The sequence below is a fragment of the Asterias rubens genome, chromosome 19 (genome assembly GCF_902459465.1).
Source record: "Asterias rubens chromosome 19, eAstRub1.3, whole genome shotgun sequence".
NCBI lineage: Eukaryota > Metazoa > Echinodermata > Asteroidea > Forcipulatida > Asteriidae > Asterias > Asterias rubens.
The window spans coordinates 9,839,210-9,864,563 of NC_047080.1; the positions used below are offsets into that span (position 1 = coordinate 9,839,210).

Genomic DNA, 25,354 nt, shown 5'->3' on the forward strand with positions numbered 1-25,354 from the left:
CAGTGGACACTATTGGGTATTACTCAAAATAATATTGTCATAAAACCTTTCTTGATAACGAGTAATGGGGACAGATTGATAGTATAAAACATTTTGAGAAACAGCTCCCTCTGAAATGACGTAGTTTTCGAGAAAGAAGTAATTTTCCACGAATTTGATTTCGAGACCTCAGATTTAGAATTTGAGGTCTTGAAATCAAGCATCTGAAAGCACACCACTTCGTGTGACCATGGTATGACGAGGGTGTTTTTTCTTTCACAGTTATCTCGCAACTTCGACCACCGATTGAGCTCAAATTTGCACAGATTTGTTATTTTATGCATATGTTGAGATTCACCAACTGTGAAGACTAGTCTTAGGCATATGCCAATAGTGTCCATTGTCTTTAACTTTGAGCGATTTTTTAAACCTTGGACATTTTTGATCAACCTCACAAGGCTTCTTTGAAAACCGAGCCCACGTTGCTTGTCGTTGTGTATTTTACATAATTTTTGAGATATCGAATGTTGATGTGCATTTATTCTGTTGTTACCTTGCTAAGTGCTCTGTAAAGTTGGTGTGATGCATGCTCATTGTTATTTGTTAAAAGGAAAATGATGTATATTAACAGAACGGTCCCAAAACTAAACTTTGGTTTTAGGTAAACTTTGCCTTTAAGCAACGCTTAGTTGCTGGACTTAGCCCTTGTATTTTGTTCTTTTTTTTTACCCAAAGGTTATTAAAATGCGGGCTAACCCCTTGGGATTTCTGAATGTTTTTTTTTTTTTAAATTGATAGCCCAATTTTGATAAAACGGCTGGAGGTACCCCTTGTCGTTTTTTCAATTTTGGCCTATTTTTGATGAAACGGATGAACTTACCCCTTGTCGTTTTTTAAATGTTTTGCCTATTTTTGATGAAACGGCTGGACTTACCCTTTCTCGTTTGTTCAATTTTTGGCCCAAATTTGATAAAAATGCAAGGCTATATAGCCTTGAAGCTTTTTGAGCAAAACTGGATAAAAACGCAAGGCTATATAGCCTTGTAGCTTTTTGAGAAAAATTGGAAAAAACTAGCACTTTGGGGCAGAATTTGAGCAAAATAATGCCTTTTTAATTTTCAGGCAAAATTTGATAAAAACGCAAGGCTATAGCCTGGAAGCTTTTTGAGCAAAAGTGGATATAAACTAGCACTTTTGGTCAAAATTTGAGCAAAAAAAAGTCTTTTTAATTTTTAGGAAAAATTGTAGCTTTTTGAGCAAAATTGGATAAAAACGCAAAGCCTATATATAGCCTTGTAGCTTTTTGAGCAAAAATGGATACAAACGCTAGGCTATAAGCCTTGTAGCTTTTTGAGCAAAATTGGATAAAAACGCAAGGCTAGCCTTGTAGCTTTTTGAGCAAAATTGGATAAAAACGCAAGGCTATAGCCTTGTAGCTTTTTGAGCAAAATTTGATAAAAACGCAAGGTCTTTTTGAGCAAAATTTGATAAAAACGCAAGGCTATAGCTTATAGCTTTTTGAGCAAAATTTGATAAAAACCCAAGGCTATAGCCTTGTAGCTTTTTGAGCAAAATTTGATAAAAACGCAAGGCTATAGCCTTGTAGCTTTTTCAGCAAAATTTGATAAAAACGCAAGGTCTTTTTGAGCAAAATTTGATAAAAACGCAAGGCTATAGCTTATAGCTTTTTGAGCAAAATTTGATAAAAACCCAAGGCTATAGCCTTGTAGCTTTTTGAGCAAAATTTGATAAAAACGCAAACCTATAGCCTTGTGAACTTTTCAAATTTTGACGAAAAAGTCACAAGGCTATAGCCTTGTGAACTTTTCAAATTTTGACGAAAAAGTCGCAAGGCTTATAGCCTTGTGAACTTTTCAAAAAGTCCTTGTGAACTTTTCAAATTTTGACGAAAAAGTCACAAGTGTGAACTTTTCAAATTTTGACGAAAAAGTCACAAGGCTATAGCCTTGTGAACTTTTCAAATTTTGACGAAAAAGTCGCAAGGCCTTGTGAACTTTTCAAAAAGTCACAAGGCTATAGCCTTGTGAACTTTTCAAATTTTGACGAAAAAGCCGCAAATTTTGACGAAAAAGTCACAAGGATATAGCCTTGTGAACTTTTCAAATTTTGACGAAAAAGTCACAAGGCTATAGCCTTGTGAACTTTTCAAATTTTGACGAAAAAGTCACAAGTGTGAACTTTTCAAATTTTGACGAAAAAGTCACAAGGCTATCAGCCTTGTGAACTTTTCAAATTTTGACGAAAAAGTCACAAGTGTGAACTTTTCAAATTTTGACGAAAAAGTCACAAGTGTGAACTTATCAAATTTTGACGAAAAAGTCACAAGTGTGAACTTTTCAAATTTTGACGAAAAAGTCGCAAGGCCTTGTGAACTTTTCAAAAAGTCACAAGGCCTTGTGAACTTTTCAAATTTTGACGAAAAAGTCACAAGTGTGAACTTTTCAAATTTTGACGAAAAAGTCACAAGGCTATAGCCTTGTGAACTTTTCAAATTTTGACGAAAAAGTCACAAGTGTGAACTTTTCAAATTTTGACGAAAAAGTCACAAGGCCTTGTGAACTTTTCAAAAAGTCACAAGGCTATAGCCTTGTGAACTTTTCAAATTTTGACGAAAAAGTCACAAGTGTGAACTTATCAAATTTTGACGAAAAAGTCACAAGGCTATAGCCTTGTGAACTTTTCAAATTTTGACGAAAAAGTCGCAAGTGTGAACTTTTCAAATTTTGACGAAAAAGTCACAAGTGTGAACTTTTCAAATTTTGACGAAAAAGTCGCAAGGCCTTGTGAACTTTTCAAAAAGTCACAAGGCTATAGCCTTGTGAACTTTTCAAATTTTGACGAAAAAGTCACAAATGTGAACTTTTCAAATTTTGACGAAAAAGTCACAAGGCTTATAGCCTTGTGAACTTTTCAAATTTTGACGAAAAAGTCACAAGTGTGAACTTTTCAAATTTTGATGAAAAAGTCACAAGGCTATAGCCTTGTGAACTTTTCAAATTTTGACGAAAAAGTCACAAGTGTGAACTTTTCAAATTTTGACGAAAAAGTCGCAAGGCCTTGTGAACTTTTCAAAAAGTCACAAGGCTATAGCCTTGTGAACTTTTCAAATTTTGACGAAAAAGTCACAAGTGTGAACTTTTCAAATTTTGATGAAAAAGTCACAAGGCTATAGCCTTGTGAACTTTTCAAATTTTGACGAAAAAGTCACAAGTGTGAACTTTTCAAATTTTGACGAAAAAGTCACAAGGCTATAGCCTTGTGTACTTTTCAAATTTTGACGAAAAAGTCGCAAGGCCTTGTGAACTTTTCAAAAAGTCACAAAAAGTCGCAAGTGTGAACTTTTCAAATTTTGACGAAAAAGTCACAAGTGTGAACTTTTCAAATTTTGACGAAAAAGTCGCAAGGCCTTGTGAACTTTTTAAAAAGTCACAAGGCTATAGCCTTGTGAACTTTTCAAATTTTGACGAAAAAGTCACAAATGTGAACTTTTCAAATTTTGACGAAAAAGTCACAAGGCTTATAGCCTTGTGAACTTTTCAAATTTTGACGAAAAAGTCACAAGTGTGAACTTTTCAAATTTTGATGAAAAAGTCACAAGGCTATCCCCTTGTGACCTTTTCAAATTTTGACGAAAAAGTCACAAGTGTGAACTTTTCAAATTTTGACGAAAAAGTCGCAAGGCCTTGTGAACTTTTCAAAAAGTCACAAGGCTATAGCCTTGTGAACTTTTCAAATTTTGACGAAAAAGTCACAAGTGTGAACTTTTCAAATTTTGATGAAAAAGTCACAAGGCTATAGCCTTGTGAACTTTTCAAATTTTGACGAAAAAGTCACAAGTGTGAACTTTTCAAATTTTGACGAAAAAGTCGCAAGGCCTTGTGAACTTTTCAAAAAGTCACAAGGCTATAGCCTTGTGAACTTTTCAAATTTTGACGAAAAAGTCACAAGTGTGAACTTTTCAAATTTTGACGAAAAAGTCACAAGGCCTTGTGAACTTTTCAAAAAGTCACAAGGCTATAGCCTTGTGAACTTTTCAAATTTTGACGAAAAAGTCACAAGTGTGAACTTATCAAATTTTGACGAAAAAGTCACAAGGCTATAGCCTTGTGAACTTTTCAAATTTTGACGAAAAAGTCGCAAGTGTGAACTTTTCAAATTTTGACGAAAAAGTCACAAGTGTGAACTTTTCAAATTTTGACGAAAAAGTCGCAAGGCCTTGTGAACTTTTCAAAAAGTCACAAGGCTATAGCCTTGTGAACTTTTCAAATTTTGACGAAAAAGTCACAAATGTGAACTTTTCAAATTTTGACGAAAAAGTCACAAGGCTTATAGCCTTGTGAACTTTTCAAATTTTGACGAAAAAGTCACAAGTGTGAACTTTTCAAATTTTGATGAAAAAGTCACAAGGCTATAGCCTTGTGAACTTTTCAAATTTTGACGAAAAAGTCACAAGTGTGAACTTTTCAAATTTTGACGAAAAAGTCGCAAGGCCTTGTGAACTTTTCAAAAAGTCACAAGGCTATATAGCCTTGTGAACTTTTTAAATTTTGACGAAAAAGTCACAAGTGTGAACTTTTCAAATTTTGATGAAAAAGTCACAAGGCTATAGCCTTGTGAACTTTTCAAATTTTGACGAAAAAGTCACAAGTGTGAACTTTTCAAATTTTGACGAAAAAGTCACAAGGCTATAATAGCCTTGTGAACTTTTCAAATTTTGACGAAAAAGTCGCAAGGCCTTGTGAACTTTTCAAAAAGTCACAAGGCTATATAGCCTTGTGAACTTTTCAAATTTTGACGAAAAAGTCACAAGTGTGAACTTTTCAAATTTTGACGAAAAAGTCACAAGTGTGAACTTTTCAAATTTTGACGAAAAAGTCACAAGTGTGAACTTTTCAAATTTTGACGAAAAAGCCGCAAGGCTATAACCTTGTGAACTTTTCAAATTTTGACGAAAAAGTCACAAGTGTGAACTTTTCAAATTTTGACGAAAAAGCCGCAAATTTTGACGAAAAAGTCACAAGGCTATAGCCTTGTGAACTTTTCAAATTTTGACGAAAAAGTCACAAGTGTGAACTTTTCAAATTTTGACGAAAAAGTCACAAGGAATGATTTAAGGCCCAGTCTCGGGCGTGAAAAGCGCTATATCAAAACGGTCTATCACCTTGTTAACCATTACATGGTGCTTCAAATGAATATATCTCATACTTCAAAACAAATGAATATATCTCATACTTAATACAATGTTAAAACAAATTTGTGCAAAGAGTTAGTCAGAGTGACGACCAGGCATTCAGGGGACTCAAAGTCTGATCGAAACCAGCGTGGTGATCACCCATTAGAACCCTTAAGGGACTTGCAGTCCCGGTCCCTCCTTTACTCTCCCACACGGAATATCTTCATCCACACCTAATTTGGGGATAGACATGACGGACCCCAATCCATTACTGGTGCAAGCAGTAAAAGTCATGTCCCTCTTGGTACGGGCGGGATTCGAACCGGTGTACCAGCTCTGGATAGCACGCAATTGAACTATCCAGTGCACCGTGTCGCCACAGTGCCCGTTGGTGTTTGGAGATGATTTTTATACTACTTATATAATTTACTCACTGCGTACAAGCAAAAAAGATAAGAGACACACACGGGAATCGAACCCGGGTCTCGTGGGTCTTAGTTCGGCACGTAGTTCGATAAGCTACGGTACCACATGTTTATTAAGAATAATAATAATAGTTAAAGACAATTAAGCAAACAATTGTAAACACGGCACCATAGACGGAATATATTACAGGTTCTTTTGGGGTTATTAATTAAGTATTTGAAGACAGTGTTTGCGCAAGGGTATTTTTTTATCATAACAATAAGCAAATGTATCTTGAGAAAACGAATAAGATTAAAAGAAACGGAAAGGCTGTCGCTCTGCCCTTTATTGTTTCGGATATCAACACCCGCTGTAGGCTTGTGGGTTGGGATCATTGGTCTTGGCGAAGTTGGTTCCCAGGGTGAATGTTTAAACTATAACTTCTTTCTTTGCTGATAGTGATAACGCAGCTTATAAGAGCTGGACTTACCCCTTGTGATTTTTTGTCAGTTTTGGGCTCAATTTTGATAAAAATGCTGGACTTACCCCTTGTGATTTTTTTTCATTTTTTGACCTGTTTCTGATAAAATGGCTGGACTTACCCCTTGTCGTTTTTTCAATTTTTGACCTTTTTTTGATAAAACGGCTGGACTTACCCCTTGTCGTTTTTTCAATTTTTGGCCTATTTTTGATAAAAAGGCTGGACTTACCCCTTGTCGTTATTTCAATTTTTGGCCTATTTTTGATAAAATGGCTGGACTTACCCCTTGTCGTTTTTTCAATTTTTCGCCCACTTTTGATAAAATGGCTGGACTTACCCCTTGTCGTTTTTTCAATATTTGGCCTATTATTGAAAAAAAGCCTGACCGTTTTTGCAATTGTTTGTCTAAATTTGATAAAACGCCCAATTCTTAACACAAAATCTTTTGGAAATGTATATACTCTTTGATATAAATCTGTTTTAATTTGACCAGCAATTTATCAGTCATATTATGACAATTAATATTTTTAATTTAGATTTGATAAACACAAATGTACAGTGTGGTAAGAAAGGTTTAACCTTTCATTAAATAATTAATAAATACTGAAAACAATTGAAAAACAAATTGATTATTTAAAATTTACTTGGTTGATCATTATGCAATTAAAATAACATTAAAGTCAGCTTAAAAGTTAGAAAGAATATTTCACTCCAATACATAAAATACCATAATTCACACCAATATAATTAAGTCTGTCCCGAGCCAATATTGCTCATTAGGCCTGTGTTTATACCCCGTTTCCTTTGCATTAAAGGCAGTGGACACTATTGGTAATTACTCCAAATTAAATATTAGCATAAAACCTTACTTGGTAACGAGTTATGGGGAGAGGTTGATGGTATAAAACATTGTGAGAAACGGCTTCCTATGAAGTGACGTAGTTTTCAAGAAAGAAGTAATTTTCCACGAATTTGATTTCGAGTTCTCAAGTTAAGAATTTGATGTCTCGAAATGAAGCATCTGAAAGCACACAACTTTGTGTGAAAAGGGTGTTTTTTCTTTCATTATTATCTAGCAACTTCGACGACCGATCAAATTGTCACAGGTTTGTTATTTTATGCATATGTTGATATACATCAAGTGAGAAGACTGGTCTTTGACAATTACCAATAGTGTCCACTGTCTTTAAACGACTGAGAATATTTCTACTTCCCTTGGACAGGATACCAGTCCATTGTAGGTTACTCCCCAGCTCTCACATTTTTACTCCTGCGTGGAGAGAAGCAACAATGATCAGGTGCCTTTTTAAAATAATTTGGGAGGCTAATTATCCTTACTCACAGCTAAGACCTGAGTTGCGAAGGACGCAGCTACAACTTGTTCGAGAAGCAGGCATGCAAGGGGGCTCCTTTGGTAGCCAGCCTCATCAATCCATTATGACGAAGCACAGCCAGAGATCGACAGTGTTTGATTTTTCTAGAGGGAGGAAAACCGGATGGTCTGAAAAACCCTCGTGGAACAGCAGAGAACTCACATATGGCCCTAACCAGGTATCGAACCAGGGTCACCTTAGTGAGAGGTGAGCGCTTAACGCACATACCAACCATGCCTTGCTCAAGGACACAAGTGTTACAACTGACCAGGACAGGATTCGAACCCACATTCAGTAAAGTACAGAACTCAAGTCAAAGACCGTGCATATTAGTATGAATAAACTCACACACCGCAGTGAAAAGGATAAAATATAAAAAAAAAACTCCCCAAGTCATATGTTCACACGAAATTACGCAAGTAATACTTAAATAATGAAAGGATACACCAACACGCCAAATATTTTGTACATTAATATAGAATAAGTTAGGAATGAATAAAAAGAAGATTTTAGCCTGCTTAAGAATATTGCTTGAAATGTCACAATCTGTAATTAATACTTTTAAAAATATCTAATTAAATAGTACTCCAAGTATTAAATAGTATTAAATAGTGTATTTTTTATCCAGCACACTTTGCTAATAACGCCTTGTTTTGGTTAACAAAAAATGTACCAGAGTCTAGCACATTTTAATGAGGCCTGTGGCCCATTCATTATATGCGCCCACTCATGCGTGGTTGCCCAGAAACTCGCTTTAATGCATGGTGTGGCTCCGTCATGACAGAAACTCCCTGTAGTGCGTGGTGTCTGCAGTGTGGCTTCATCGTGACAGAAACTCCCTGTAGTGCATGGTGTCTGCAGTGTGGCTTCGTCTTGACAAAAACTCCCTATAGTGCATGGTGTCTGCAGCTCTGCTTCACATAACAGAACAAACAGTGCTGGATTTTTGTGACATCGTAGTGCCGGACATGGCGGCCTTTGCTGCTCGTCTCTTATTGGCTGGAAAAGAGGAGTAAAAAAATTATATCATTACAGGAATGCTCCATGAAAGAGGTTAAACAAACACATCCTTTTCGTCTGACAACTAACACCTGGTATCTCCATGTTATTACTATTCTAACCAGTGGACTTACAGGGACATGTTGCCTCGGAATGGGCGAGTTGGTCTTTGAAAAGCGTTTGAAACCGTTTGTTATGAAATGCATATGGTTAGAAAGAAGAAGAAGAATACTATGATCCAAACAAATATGCATCAAAATGGTCAGTTTCCCTTTTACATCGTGAACTAACACGGCACTCCATTTTTATGGTGCCGAAATTGTGACTTTACAAAATGGTGTGCCGTGTTTCATCTTAATATTGAGAAAGACTGAAAACTAAGAGGAGACTGTACTCACCTTCAACAAACACATCCCTTGAAAACACTCCACCCGATGTGAGCGAGCTGTCAACAGAAAGGAAAATGTTATTACCACATGTAAAATGTGTCAACCACCGGTTCTTTTCAGAACCACTACACAACTAAAAAGAGATTTACAAATGGTGCTACCCCAAACCTCACCCGATTATGTTTCCACCATGCAAAGTTTCAAAACCTACCAATTGATCCTCATTTGCTTTCACATCCCTTGTTCTTCCATTCATTCCGTTAATATTTTATCGATATGACAGCTGTACTTACTCATCTTTTCCTGGTCTTATCTTGACTTCATACATTGCATAGACTGGTTTATGGTCGGACGTTTTGATGCTATTGCTTGCGTTGTACAATACGTTGTGTATCTGATCTGATCGTCGGCTCTTACAAAGTACTCGGTCCTGAAATCAAAATACAAAAAATCATGCTGATCAAAATTTGCATAAAGACACTGGACACTATTGGTAATTGTCAAAGACCAGTCTTCTCACTTGGTGTATCTCAACATAAGCATAAAATAACAAGACTGTGAAAATTTTAGCTCAATTGGTCATCGAAGTTGCGAGATAATAATGAAAGAAAAAATACCCTTGCCACCGAAAGTTGAGTGCTTCTAGATGGATGATTTCGAGACCTCAAATTCTAAACTTGAGGTCTCAAAATGAAATTCGTGGAAAGTTGCGTCACTTCTGAGGGAGCCGCTTCTCACAATGTTTTATACTATCAACTTATCCCCATTACTCGTTACCATGTGACGTTTTATGCTGATAGTTATTTTGAGTAATTACCAATAGCGTCCACTGCCTGTAAGCGTAAAAGTATTTCACAGGTTAGCAAGATTATTAGGCAACCAGCTTGGGCCTTCACGATAAATTTGCATTGTTTTTGTGTGCTACTGGTTACGACCCTATGACATGGAAACTCATGCAGTCAGAATAAAATCACTGGACCCAAGCTCTGGTGTTGTCAGCAGCAGAGTCTCGGTTCGATTCCTGGTCATGACACTTGTACCGTTGAGCAAAGCACTTCACAATAAATGCTGCATAAAAAGTTGGTAAAGAAACACATTCTGCTCTACCAGCCAGGCTTCTAGTGGATGATACCCATGCTTACATCCTAATAGACCGTGAAGGGGATGACCCAGTTTCAGCCCCAGGAGTAGGTGGCTCCTAGTGGATGACACCCAAGCCTACATCCTTACGGATTGTGAAGGGGGTAACCCTGTTTCAGCCCCAGGAGTAGGTGGCTCCTAGTGGAGTACACCCAAGCCTACATCCTTACGGACTGCGAAGGGGGTAACCCTGTTACGGACTGTGAAGGGGGTAACCCTGTGAAGGGGGTAACCCTGTGAAGGGAGTAACCCTTGGCCCCGACCTTGGAGTGTAGCCCTCACCGTGAAGTGGCCGCAGGCCTTGTGCTGTTAAGCGATCTCTTATAAGAAAAGAAAAACTGTGATTGGATACAGGGTACATGGCAGACCTAATACTTACTGTATAGGATGGCACTCTAGCTTTAGATGAAGTGTCATACACATCACCACCGACGTCATACTTGTAGGTGGGTAGGAACTTTATCTCTCCTTCGTGGAACCCTTTAAAAACCATATCTACAACAAACAATAGAATGGTATTGTTATTTTAGTGTCTTCTTTCTTGTCTTTTATTTATTTTCTTCTTTGGTCCAGAGCTGCCAACATTTGCGTCTTTAAATTTTTTTGGGAGATTTTGTTCAACAATCGCGGAGATATTTTTCAATTACATTCATGTTTTTAGGGAGTATAGAGTATTTTCAACAAATTTCTTTATCAGAACATGAAAAGAGCGGTTTATTTTCAGGGAACTTTCTGCAGAGTCAGGGAGATTTGGCAGCTCTGATATTTGACTTAGAAAAGATCAAAACATTACCGGTGCCAACGGCCTCCGGATTAATGTACCGGCGCTCTACCAGCTGAACTATCTATAGCCCCATGTTGGCAGTCTCCCTATCTTGTCAATACCTTTGTTCGGGGTGCCAGTCAGAGGCCATCGGCCATTAATAAGGAAACTTTTGAAGGGGCACCAAGGCCAAGAACGGGACACTGGGGGCCATGTTCTCAGTGAATTTTCAGGCCTGCCATTTCTCCCTTACTTCAAGCCCTAGAGTCATTCACTGATATATCTTCAAACCATCTTACCTTTCTCCATAGCTTTCTTAAGTTGATCATGCTGCAGGAGGATTCCATAGTCATCGTTTTTCCCGTCTCGTAGTTTCCCCGCCCAGTTCTCCACCTTGGCTCGATTCTCAACGAGACGAAAGTTGAAATCTCCACACCAGAAGGTGCAGTCAAAACGAGTTGTGACGTCAGCTAAAAATAGATCAAAATACAATTAGGACTCAATTTCATAAAAGCTGCTTAAGCAGAAAATATTGCTCACAAGTTTTTTTGCTTAGCAGAAATGAGCAGGTCAAAAATTGTACATGAGACATGGAATTTTAGCTGGTAACCCTTTTCTGGCAAGCATTGTATTGTTGTACTTAGCCACTATTTGTGCTTCATTCAAACAATTTAATTTATCTCCAAGTGGTACTCTCACCATAATCATCGGTCATTCAGGGCCTAATTTCATAAAGCCTGTAAGCATAACAAAAATCAAGCAGAGGGAAATCTTGCTTAGCAGCAACAGGTTACCTACCAATATTCCATGAAACTTACATTGGTGCGACTAGTGCTCCACTAATTTTTTTTGCACAGCAAAGAAATTTACTAATTTTCTGCATAACAACTTCATGAAATTGGGTCCCTTTGGTTCAGTGGCTTCAACCTCAGACTGGAGCCTCAGACATGGATACAGATCCAGCTGTCTAACGACTCGACTAAACAGCAAGTTTAATTTTGAAGATGGGATACTAGAAATCTCTGTTTTAATAAGAAAAAGTTGTTTGTTATTCCACCAGTGATGACCAAGTCATACGGTGAACGCAGCTTTGCTCATACTGCCTCAACTTTATGGAACAATCTACCAGAACAACTAAAAAAACATTGACTCCATTGTTAAGTAGAAGATTGCTTTAAAGATGCACTTATTAAACATTTTATTCATCCATTTCATTTGTTACCCAGCACATCTTGTCTTTGTATTCTGTTCTGTTTTTCTAAAGAGCGATTAGGGACATGTTTTATTAGTATGTGTTATGCGCTATATAAGAATGGTCTATTATTATTTATTATTTACTAGACTTACTATTCAAGTTATTATATTTCCTCGTTGGTGGAACTTTAACCGGGAGTTGAAGCTCTTTAACGATCTTCTGATAATCAGCGATCCGCTCTTTATTTTGTTCATCCCCAGCTGTGTCAATCGGAGTAAAAATAAATCACTTGTCAATGACAGAAAAACTAATTGAAATGAAGAAATATTCTTTGAATAGCGAAAAGCTGTGCACAAAAAAATTCTGAATATACTTGATGTGTCCAAGCCAAATGAGTCATTTGACAAAAATATTGTTATGGAAAAACAAGTCAAAACAGGCCGACAGAGGTAAATTTAAAAACATTTTTTTTTTGTTTAAATGCCAAAATGTATCTTATTTTATAAACAAATATAAAATAACATAAAAAAGGGGTGAATATTAGCATTGAAAGAAAATGTGCCGATGTATGCTCATCAAACCACGCGGCTTTAAAACCCCTTTATTTCAGATTTAGTCTCTCATATCTCTTTGTGTTTCAACTTTCATCACTTTTAAACCAAAGTTTACTGGGTTCAAATTTTTGTTGAAGCATTTAGAAACCTGGTATTAAGCACTGTATAAATGCATGTTACTATTACTATTATTACATTATGCTCAAGAAAGATTTCCAAATGTATGAACAACAACAAATGATCAAATGACCTGGGTCGACAAACGACTCATTTTGCTTGAACATATCGCATCAAGCGAAAACCTTGAAATGGGGGGGGGGGGGGAGGGGGCTAACACACTCTCCTTCTAAAGCTCCCCATTGTAACCCTAGAGGTCTAGTTCTACCTCCATGCTGTAATATACTGTTTTCCTCTTGAACAGAGGTACCCCTCATTAAAAACCCTGAAAATCCTCTGAAAGAACTACCAGAGCAGGGGGAACAACAATGTCCCATAATGAGCACTGAATAGCCGAACCATACAGCAAGGTCGCTAGTACAGACTAATTGCAATGTCTCTGTGAAATAAAGTAAATATTCGTATTTTTTTTCATTGGTAATTGGCAAAATATAATGGCCTGACGTTTCGACCCTTGCAGAGTCTTTCTCGAAGGCAACATGACAACACAACAAACATGAACAGGTAACTGAGTGTACAGAAGCAGTGAAGTTGAAATACATGAACACAGAGAGAGAGAGAGAGAGGTAGGGAGAGAGGCGGAAAGTACACAGAAAAACCTTTTTTGGTGTTTGAGAAAGACTCTGCTAGGGTCCAAACGTCATACCGCTAATAATTTGTTTGCATTTATACCCTAGGTCCTTTTGGTCGGTAAGTAGTTTGCAACTGCTAATTTGATTTTCTTAGAAGAAACCCAATGAATCTATACGACTGACAGAGTTGTCTGGAAGATTGTGGATTAAATCTTGACCATGGCAGAGGGGTAATAGTAATGATCAGTTACCTGCAAAATGTGAATTGATGAACAAGAACGATGTGCCGAAGAAGGTAAAGCCCAGAGCTACTGCACCCTGCAAATAACCATAAGAAGAAACAAAGGTCAAAAGGTCAAAAGCCAAATAAAGGTCAATAGCCAAATAAAGGTCTATAGACCTTTCTTTTGCAACGTCATAGCCCAAGTTTTTGCCAACCCAGATTGGAAAACTATAGAAAGCCATAAGTGCAAATCAAGAATAGATCGCTCTTTTTGGTAACAATGTTTCACAATTTGTTGATGTTGTTTAAAACAAAGCAACTTATCATGAGAGGTATTTTATTTATATGCAAATTTGCAGAAAATGTTGAATTTTGTGGAAACATCTGTTTTTACGATTGAGTGTTTTACTAACATTCGGCCGACCATGCCAACCAAGGCGGTTTGTTTATCAACAAAAGAAAGGTCTATACCCAAATAAAGGTCAAAAGGTCAATAGCCAAATAGAGGTCAAAAGGTCAATAGCCAAGTTAAATGGACAAAATAGTATTAATATAAACAATCAGTGACCAGAGTCACAAGACTCTATAATGGGTATACCGGGCTCAAATTCAGAAGAGTAAATCCACAAGGCTCGTTGTAGTTCAACATTTTTTACTGGGCCAAAATTGATTCCACAAGACCAGTTCACAATGATTTGAAGCATGCACTAGGAGAAGATCTAAATCTCATTTGTCATGCTACTTAGATACTCAACAGAATACTTCAGATTAATTGGCAACTTTTTCCTGCAAAAAAGGTATTACTGTTATTAGTCAATAGACCGATCCATTAAGCTCCGCCCCATTGCATATTGACCAATCACAATGCAACGAAGGTCTGACATAAGGTTCGACATGCAGGCGCGTATGCTTGGAGCGCTCGGCAGAGTTGTGCAGAAAGGCAGTGGAGAGGCTCACGTGTTCTTGCTCACACAGGCGTCGTGGGCGGAGCCTAATGGATCAGTCTATTGAAAAACACATGATTTTACTGGCCCAATGCTAAAACCACTGGCCTCTGGTTCAGTGTTTATTTTGTAAATAGACCAAATAGACCAAGAAAGCAAAGAATTATTATATTCTGTGACGATGCGCTCATAGGTATCCAACAACGACATTGCATCGACCATAAATCCTGTTTTCAAAAAAATTTCTGACAGCTTAACATATTAAAGGCAGTGGACACCATTGGTAATTACTCAAAATAATTATAAGCATACAACCTTTCCTGGTGACGAGTATTGGGGAGAGGTTGATGGTATAAAACATTGTGGGAAACGGCTCCCTCTGAAGTGCCATAGTTTTCGAGAAAGGAGTAACTTTCCACGAATTTGATTTGGAGAGGTCTCAAAATCAACCATCTAAACGCACACAACTTCGTGTGACAAGGGTGTTTTTTTCTTTCATTCTTATCTCGCAAGTTCGATGACCGATTGAGCTCAAATTTTCACAGGTTTGTTATTTTATGCATATGTTGAGATACACCAACTGTGAAGGCTAGTCTTTGACAATTACCAATAGTGTCCACTGCCTTTAATTAATATTTTCTTTTATCATACCTTGGTTTTAATCATAGAGAATACCCTCGTAGACACTGTATCTTCCTCAACAGCTGTCAAATTAAATAAGGAATTATCAAAATCAGTTATTTGAGAAAATGATAGTGCTTCAAAGGCAAAGTATACCTTTGGATTTTTTTAACCGTTTGATAATTAAAGATCTATACATTATTTAGGCCTAAATGTAGATGTTTACAATCAAACTGAAAATTTTACTTAAACGGGTCGCGTTTTTGAGATATATTGCAGAAAATCTGGAGCGAATATTTCTACATATGTTGGAAGAATAATCCCTAATAGCAATACACAGTCTGAGAAACATTACCGACAAACGCTTTAATTCAAGTTTTTTGGCACACAAACTAGTATCTTTTTCCATTACCACATTACTTCGGGGGGGGGGGATGATTCTCAAAAGTTTTGAGAAGAAAATGCTTTATGTAAATCTGCTGTAGGCTTCTAAACCGTAAGTTTTTATTGCCATTATATTTTAAGAATGAATAGTGAACCTTCCCCTTAACCAGCCTAAGTAACAAAATTCTCAATTTCATGTCGCCATTTTCACAAGAGAAACATTTCTATAGCCATCTAAAAGAGATTTCTAACATTTATAAAGTGATGTTTCTTAAACATAAACCTTTAAGATGTTTGGTATACCTGAGCAGAACCAGATGAGGTCCCGTCTGATGAAGATAAGAAGTCGTAAGACGCCGTACGTCGCTGATTGAAGAAGAACATGAGATGGACCCAGCGTCTCTTGTAGACGCACCTCCCACTCTTGGCTAAGATCAAAATCAGAATCGTGAAAATTGTCAAAATAGATTGAGTTTGTATCTGTTTGTTTGTCTGTTTAATTAGAAGTTCTTCCAAACACACTCCAACAAGGGGATATAAACGCCATGCTGGCAACAGCCAATCTCTCTCATACAAACATTAGTTTAATATTTATGAAATTAAATGGAGAAATTGGGTTTTAAGTAACTAGGCGACATGATATCTTTTCTAGTCCTTGTTAAATCAGCGGTAAGCTTAGTAGGATTCAAAACCACAACCTTGTGATTGCAAGTCAAGCAAGCAATATAACCACTGGACCACGGTGACCAGCAATCAACTCAGACACTGTTACAAGATTCTGAATTGACTGGGCTAGTCTAGCATCGAAATAACCACCTGGGGCTTGGATTAAAAAGCTGATAAGACGATAACGTGATCACATTACTGATAAAAAATGAAAACTAATTAGTTCAACAGATAACAATAATTTCACTACCCCCCCCACAAAAAAAATATATATAAAATGAAATAAATAAAAATTATAATAACAAGAATACCGGCATGTATGCTTCATTTTTTAAAGGGCAAGGGCATCAACAATTTTCTCCTTGGTAAAGGGCACCCTATGAGGAAATTGTAAATTTCTACTGGAGCATTTCAAGGGCACCAAGGCAATGATTGGGAGGCATCGAGGCAATCGCCTTTCTGGCCTCCATGCAGTATCAGGGTTGTTATACATTGTACCATCTATAGGGTAATTTTGGGTGGTAAGCAGTTTGCAACAGCTCCGTCTAATTTTATTTTCTCATATAATAATCACAGGAGACACCCCCCCCTAAAAAAAAAACCAAAACAAAAACCAAACACACAAAAAACATCACCCTTGGCTATTGCTTTGAATGGCTATAGATACAAATATTGTGTAGACATTTATTCATTCATGAAAAATATATGGATTTACTGTAAAAGACTAACAACAGTCAAAGCATTGGGTTGCAATTTGACTCAATCCAAGGCCGTCTGAGTAAGGATCACGATCCCTGACAAAAATACATCACAGGGCAATTAGTAAAGGTCAACATATCTTCAGAAGCCTTTCACCGTAAGTCGTAAATTCTTTGTTTTTTAAGTCTGACAGAAAACTATCCACATCTGGTGGCTGACAGTTACAAAGGTGTTGCTTAGTTACGGTTGCTAGGAGTTGTAATGTATTGGTTATCTCTATGGTTATACTCGTAAATGTTCTGGGTTTGTCTGAACCATAAATAACTTTTAATATCATTCGTCGCTACAACATGTACAACAATGGGTACGGAAATAGGGATAAAAGTATTATTTTTTAAATTCTTGTCAGAAATCGTCATCGTTACATAAAAATAAGTCAGAGTTAATTTTAAAGGAAATCAAACTATAAATGCAGGGTATACTTTTGATATTGGCAAAGACCAGTGTCCTCACATAGCAAAACCCAACACAAAATAAAAAAAAGGGAACATTTAGGCTTAATTTGTCAACCAAAGTTGGTGGAAAATAATGACAGAAAATACATTCTTCATCCATAAAATTGTGTGCGTTCAAATTCCTCTCAGATTCAAATTTTGTTGGTGAAAAATAACCTCTTACTCTAAAACTACATTACTCCAAAGTGGGTTGCTTCTAACAATGTTTTATAGTGCATGTTTTATCAACAGCTCTCAAGCCCTCTTTACTGAGTAAATATTTTGTCACGGTCATTACTTGTGGAATACCCAAAAAACACCCTGCCATTAAATCTAAAAAAGTGAGTAAATAATTTAGACTTACCCATCGGATCCCGATTCTTGAGTTCCAATCACATAAATGTCTTGAACTAAAACACAGTCCTCTGGTAGGAGTAACTCCTCTAAGTTCTCCGGTAAAACCTGAAACAAAAAATAGACGTTATGAGCATTTAAAATAAACAGGGAAACATAAAAGAGTATACTTTAGGTAATCACGTAGCTTTCGATAGTATAAAGCATTCTCAGAAAGACTTTAAAAGGCACCGTACACTATATTGGTAATTACTCAAAATAATTGTTAGCATAAAAACTTAATTGGTAACAAGAAGTGGAGAGCTGTTGATAGTATAAAACATTGTGAGAAACGGCTTCCTCTGAAGTAACGTAGTTTCCAAGGAAGAAGTAATTTTCCACTAAAATATTTGAATTTGATTTTGAGACCTCAGAATTAGATTTTGAGTTGAGGTCCCGAAATCAAGCATCTGAAAGCACACAACCACGTGTGACAAGGGTGTTTTACTTCCATTATTATCTCGCAACTTCGATGACTAATTGAGTTCAAATTTTCGATATAACAGTTTCAATGAATTGGACTTCTCATAACCAATGGGGGAAATAGTTTAAGTCAGAGAATAGACTCTAAAGTGTAAATTCGTGAGTACAATGTACTCGCCTTCGGCTCGTACATGCTAAGCTTGGGCGATATCGATTTATTTTATTCACCATATATCGCCGACAATATATCGGGATACTCGATATAATCGCGATTAATGAAATTTGACATCATCAGTCTTAAAACTCCCAAGTGAAAGTTGTAGAAGAGACAGTCATAGCATAAGAGAGGTGTTCTAATGACCTATTCTTCTGGTTTTACTCCAAACCTATGGGGTGCAAGATGTCTCAGCTAGCAAATACATCGTGATATTGCGATATTTAATCGATATCGCATATTTTTGATTAAAACCAAATCCATCCGATATCGAAATCATTTCCAAATTAATATCGCGATATTCGATGATATCTTGATATTGCCCAAGCTTAGTACATTCTATTCATGATTCTAAACTTTCTGATCCACTTTCTAATTTTAACGGAACATACTGTTTCCCAAACTAAATACAATGCATTCTATTGAACCCACTCTATCAGTGCTTTATGCTCTTTTGTAAAAAATATTGTCAATAAGTGTCACGATCATATCCAAACTGCGAGTCATGATCGTCATGACAACACAGAGTACATTGCTATTGACATCTGACCTTCCGATGCATCTATTGTATTGATTAGAAAGGACATACGGTAATGTATTGTGAGCAATTATAACTGCTGTCGTTTATATCAACAAGATATTAAATGTACTCAAGTCGTATTCTGTCGTCGCAGTACTAAAAGCACATCTCTCTATTCAGAATCTATAATTAAATTACTGCATTATGTTTTGTACACAACTGTATGGGATCAGCATTATGGCCATTTGTCTAGGACTCTTGGGGTTACAATAAAATAAATTGACAAAATGATCAAACATTACAAGGAAGGAAAAATACATATAGGATTTGAGGCATTGCATGGTGAGGTATCAATATATATTTGGTTTGCGGTAACACCATGTGTATATCTACTTGCCAGGTAGAGTTTGTTCTTAGAGAACTGTCTTGCTTTATTCTACTGCCGTTGAGTAGATTGTTCGGGTCGGGTGTTCGGGAGACTTCTCAGTTCTGAAAAGAACTGTCCTGCTTATTAACTATTACCTGGGCGGAAGGTTTAGAAAAATTGGCTCGGACTACTACTTCAGCTTATATAGGATCGTAATTAACAGTACTACCGCAGAGCAGTTCTTGAATTGGTCTCAAAAATAGATCGTTATTGAAATAACTATGGTGGCCGGTCTTGACGTATGCTTTTTATGTTTTGCTTAAACGTGTTGTTTTGGGTTAATTTTTTCTTAGTTGTTCATAATCTTAAAGCAGGGCATACTTCCATATTTTGGGCAACTTTCAATGACCAGTATCCTCACCTAGTTTCTTAACAGTGTTAAAATCAACAGCTCTCCAGTGCACTTTTCCAAGTAAGTTTTAATGGTCATTCATAAATACCTCAGACAGTTTCGCTATTCCTATTTGGTGGAGAGCGCGTCACGTGGGGGTGTTTAAACCTTTGATAATGACCAGGCTTTAAAACCAGTTGTGAGCGGATACTCCGCGTTAAAATGCATTAAAAGTTCTATATTGTGAAAGTGCGTGACAAAAGATTTGAGAAAACACAACAAACCTAGAACAAATTCCCAACAAATAAAGGCAGAAATGCCATAACTAAATGATGGCTCATGTTTTTGTTAGGCGAATAACAGTATAAGCTCAAAGCTCCATAATTTGCATGAATAAACTTTCCTAAATCTTATCTGTTTTGATGAAACCTTTAAAAGTACGAAAATTTACAATTTGTTTACCTTTCCTTCGCACATATTCCATGTTGTAATGAAGATTTTCACTTTCCTATCCGGGAAGAATCGTTCCAATTCCTCTTTACTCATCAACGATCCCGAGGTACTGGCTCCTCCGCTTAAATAACTCCTGAATAGTCAAAGAAAAACATTTTACTAAAAAGGTTTGAATAGAGAAAAAATGTAATGATATGGCAAAGGTTGTTACCCTTTTTGAGGTATGGAGGACACTATAGTAGTGCACTGTTTGGTGATGAAGGTACTCGTTCGATGACTCCTCAAAGATATTTTAAGTTTGCAACCGGTCTGTAGTTATGACTTGGGCAGGTTTGATTTCTTGATGAGGGGCCTGATGTAGGAAACTTTGAGGCTATCGGGGAAACAACCGAAACTGAGAGCTTGTATAGCATTGTGTCCGCCATATCTCAAAAGGCGTAATGGGTTCAATTCCACCCGAGTAATATGCCTGTGGAATTTGTTCACATGACTCGATGGAAAGTACAGAGAAAACAGGGATTCACACACGTCACTTGTTGTTGTGGGGTTAAACTAAATAATGTTCCTTTTTTTTAATGCATATTTAACATCTATTGATTTATCATATAATATCACTGCTTAATAACAACACACGGAGTGTCAAGGGATATTTTTCAGACAGGGTTTGCCCTTGGTATTTTTCAGAGACCAATTAGCTTGACATTTCGCTGGTCTACTAGCTTTTTCACTGGTCTGTATTTTTGGATTTTCTTTCAACTTAAATACCAGGGGACTATGCCTAAGTGATTTGAATTTGTTTTTCCCCAATCAGTGGATTACGTGCGTGCAGCAGTGGCAAGCAATCCACTTGCCAGCTTGACTAGTTGGACAGAATTCTAACTGGTCCTTGGGCATTTTAACTGACATTTGGTCAGCGGACCACTGCAGCGGAGATTGCTGTACTCTAGTTTAATTTTCTTTTGAGGCCTGTCACTTTAACACAAACAAAACCTCATTATTTAGGACTCAACTATAGAAAATAAGAAACCGCTTACTTGTGTCTGGCACTTCTTGTTGTAATCGTCGACAGGGCACCCGTAGACATGAAGGAGCGATTCGTATCTGAAAACATGGAGTTGCTTCCGAAAGTTGGCTCAGACATGGCAACCGAGTTATCGACGTCGTCCCGGTAGGATTTCTTTGATATCGAGACAAGCGATGATGATTGGGGAGATGGTTCAACAATTAGAGGCATTGGACGGTCGTTCGCTAACTTCGTAGTCTGGTCAACAGATTCTAGATCAGTCGTTAAAGTTGTCTCCTTATTGAATACACTATCGTCTTGGATCGTCGTACTTGAAATGTTCCCGTTTAGAGACTGGTTGTAGTTCAACAAAGTTTCATCTTCACTAAGTTGATTCAACTCTGCGGCGAATTCCTCCGATGTTAATTTTTTCATAGTCGTCTCTTCGGCTTGTAAAGTAGTTGGCAAGATCACCTCCTCCACTTGTTTATCGGCAAAGGTGCTTACAACAATATCTTCGTCATCGTCTGAACTTGGTATCGTTGACTTAAGATTCATTTCAGAGTTTGTCTTGGTTGGTGTCGAGGCTGAGATTGGCGACATTAATTTAGAGACGTCGGTGAGGGAACTTATGCTACTACTTGATATTTCCACAGAGTCACTTTGTCCGTCCGCTGAGATTCTTGTCAGAGACTCGACACCGTATGTTGCGTTCATTTTGGTTTCGTGGACGTTTCTCTTTGCGCTGTTGTCTGGGATAACAAGATCGTCCGAGTCCGAACCGGTGTCAATGTCTTCAGATATTTCTTCTGAGATCTCGTCAGACGGCTTACTCGACAATACATTCTCACCACTCTCTGGATTGATTTCTGTTGATTTCTCAACTGACGTTTGATTATTTCTCCACTGTCCGATACTTGTCCTATTATTTTGTTCCATATTCACTGGCGGTAACGATGACACCTGTTCCGTAGACATCAAAACAGGATCCAAATTTCTGTAATTAAACTCCTGTTCTTTGGCTTTATGCCCACTACTCTTGGACGGTTCCATCTCCCTCTTAGATATGCACATTTCCGCCGCGTTATATCCCATCAAACTCTCGTCATGAAATTTGCGTGGTCTCACTTTCGGTGATGGGAATCGTTGCGCCTTGAGGGCACTACTGTTGTCCAGTTCGTCTTCCGGAGTTGCATCTGAGCTTCCATTCTTGTAGGAAACGCTATTCCCTCCATTAAGGGGTGGGGCTCCGGATAGTCTTCCAAAAGGCGAAGGACGGATTCCGAACTCACTTTGGTTATCCTTCGCTCGGACTTCGCCCCCGACGTCCATACCACTGAGATTTTCATCTTGTGGCCTAAAACGACGAGGTTTGACACGAGGGGAGGGCGATGGTTTCTTGTTCAGTAAATCACGATCTCTCGTGAGAATTGACGAGATTTCATCTTGTCCATCTTGGAGTACTTGTGAAGTTGTTTCACGGCTTTGGTCGAGAGTTTCTTTCGCTTGCCCATTGATTTGTTTGATTGGTTTGAATTGGCTCAGATCCTTTGGTATTTCATCGATGGGTGGGGTAGAAGAAAGTCCATCAAGGTGCTGATGAATATCTGTAGGCTTTTTCAGTTTTCTGCTCAAAAACACAAAAAAACAAAAACAGTTATTTGTGACCATCCACCACCAATAGGCTGTAAAGTTGCACTTGTACATTGCAGAGCCTATTAAATTGTTTGGGTTTTCAAGAAATCTTTGAGAAATCTGAATAAAAAAGTAGGTGGCTTTGAGAAATCATAACTTCGTCAAGAAAAGTCTGATTTAAATGTGGATGGTATCATTTTGAAGCTGATTACACACTCTCTCCAAAAATGCATTGAGCCCATAACAGTAAAAGTGTCAACTTTACAGCCCATTGGTGGTGGATGGTCACATTTGTTGGTTTTTCTATGAAGGCATTATTTTCGATGAAATAGGAAATAGAATTAGCTGTTGCAAACTGTTTAAACAGCCAAAAGGACCATGGTATAATAGCAAAAATAGTTAATGGCCCAACGTTTTGACATTTTAGACCCGACATAAATTTCACATTGGTCCAAAAGTCAGGACATTTACTATTTTTCACATTTATAAAGGTTTGAAGAATTATCTTAGTTATTATCCCGTATCTGTATTTAATTATATTGACAATTTAAACATTTTGACAACAAACTTGCCAGTGGTCATTTTAACATTGAACTGTATCTCAGTATCTTATCTGAGAAGGGCCAATTTATTTGTCCTTATAATGAAAAATGAATTGTGTTGCCAAGTTCATATTCTCCGCTTTTAAGTTAAAGGAAATCCAAAGTATAAGTTTATATTTTAGCTAATCTCTCCTTTTTTGCTATATTGTAAGGTTTAAATGTTGTTATTGTTGTAAGCGTTCCCCAGGGTATGGGGTTCGTTCAGTTTTTGGAACAAAATAAATACAATACAACACAATTAATAAATAAATAGATGTTTACTTTAAGCGACTTAGCGTGCTCGATTTCTTCTTCCTTGTCTGGTGACCTCCTAAGACATCATCCAATGAACTTTGAGAGCTGGTGGATCGTGCCGATAAAATATTAGTCTCTTGCTCAAGACTGGAGAGGGAGTCTACACCCAGTAATGCGTCAAAATCGGTGGCCATTGTGGGGGATTGGACTCAGAATCCCATTCTGTGGAATGATAACAAAATATTGTTTTTGTCAGTATTTCATGCGAGACAATGTTGTTATGATTCAAAATGTCACTGGCTAAATTAACATAAATGACTATGACAAATGAGACGACATCTCAAATAGAGACGACATCTCAAATAACCTTCCCGCTCATGTTAGAAATTTAACTGGTCTCACCCCTTTTGAAAAGGCTCTCAAGACTCATCTTTTCTCTGCTAGCATGTAATCTGGGTTTCTCCAGTGTACCCCCCCCCCCCAACCCTGCCCTTCTGGCTCTCTGTTCTTTTCATTTTCCAGCGCTTTGCATCCTCTGGTAAAAGGCGCTATATATAAATGTCATTATTTATTATTTATCTCAATATCATTTGTGAAAATTACAATTCCTTAATTGACCTTCTCTTATCACGATTCCCAGCTGGCTGTTCTCAATTGTCGAAAGGCAATCCAGCTGGGAATCATGATAAGTTCTAAACACTGACTACTGAGTTACACACTTTCGTGGTCCAGTGGTTAAGACTGCAACCAAGTGCAAAACTTGCAATTACAAGGTTGTAGGTTCGAATCCTACCTTAAAGCTAATCGCTGATTTCACATACATTGACTAGAATCTTTATTGTCGTCTAGTTTCTGAATCACAATTTCATGATTTGTACAATTCATTTGTGCAACTGCAGTCAAACTAGTAATACTAATAGTAAATGCAAGTTTTATAATTTAATATAAATTATACTTTTTTTTACAATAAAATAAAAAAGGGTGATCATCAACAATGAGCAATGTCGGTCATGTCTGTCAGTCACTACACAACCATGTCATGCATGACAACTGTGATACTGCAGTGTTTATTTTTTTTACATTACACCCGTAGTGTTACTTTTTAATATAGTGCTACACTCACCACCCACGTGACCATGCTTACACTTTACAGTTACACAATTACACATCACAGATTATTCACACTCCGTCAGTGTCATTCTCAACAAAAAGTCACAACAAATTCACTTTTGACTTACAATTACATATTAATCACTACAAAGTACAAATTAATCATGTTTGGTACAATTCAAATAAATGTACACAGTCCGGAAACTGGACAACCACAGCCAGACGGCACTGCCATAAAAAGAATTTGATTTCTACTCAATGCGTTTTTTTTTTAACGTTGCGTCGAGTGACTGAAAAAGGCTAGGGAGGGAGGGAGGCAGGAAATAAGGCAGAAAAACATGGTTTGAAAACTACATTTCAAAAGCTGTCAACACAAGTGTTGACTTTTGAAAACATACTTACATATCAATGATTATTATGCTGGAACAAAAATCCGTCAGTTCCAGTTGCATTTCTAAAAATTTGAGTGACAGCTTCCCACACAAACACGCAGCAACGATAAACACCCAGACAGCAACCAACCGCGGAATCACTATTTCAACATTTTTACGTAGGGACCAACTCGACTGAAGATAGATAGTCTTGGCCCAAAGCGTCAGTGATCGATGGTGGATTTGGTTCGGTTACAGTACTACGCTCAAGTTTGGTAAATTATTATAGAGCGCCCTCTTACGGCATGATTTAACGACTTTGACGTCTTGGGTTAAGACTAGACGGAAGACGACTCGAACAATAGCTAACTCGACCATTCACAAGT

The 25,354-nt window shown here is 37.4% G+C and overlaps 1 protein-coding gene across 2 annotated transcripts; it reads right to left on the reverse strand.

Annotated features, from left to right (window-relative positions):
- Nucleotides 1-7,206: 7,206 nt before the first annotated feature.
- Nucleotides 7,207-25,098, reverse strand: LOC117303490. Of its 2 annotated transcripts, none has more exons than XM_033787710.1 (14): nt 25,000-25,098; nt 23,515-23,709; nt 21,048-22,643; nt 20,023-20,146; nt 17,617-17,714; nt 15,697-15,821; nt 15,040-15,092; nt 13,473-13,539; nt 12,071-12,178; nt 11,023-11,193; nt 10,340-10,455; nt 9,114-9,250; nt 8,830-8,876; nt 7,207-8,431 (listed from the first exon to the last, which is right to left on the reverse strand). In XM_033787710.1, the coding sequence occupies exons 2-14, from the start codon at nt 23,679-23,681 to the stop codon at nt 8,349-8,351; spliced, it is 2,892 nt and encodes a 963-aa protein (XP_033643601.1). In that variant the 5' UTR covers nt 23,682-23,709; nt 25,000-25,098; the 3' UTR covers nt 7,207-8,348. The 2 variants fall into 2 exon arrangements, with proteins under 2 accessions (XP_033643601.1, XP_033643602.1); XM_033787711.1 differs by lacking the exon at nt 25,000-25,098 and adding an exon at nt 24,726-24,784.
- Nucleotides 25,099-25,354: the final 256 nt, after the last annotated feature.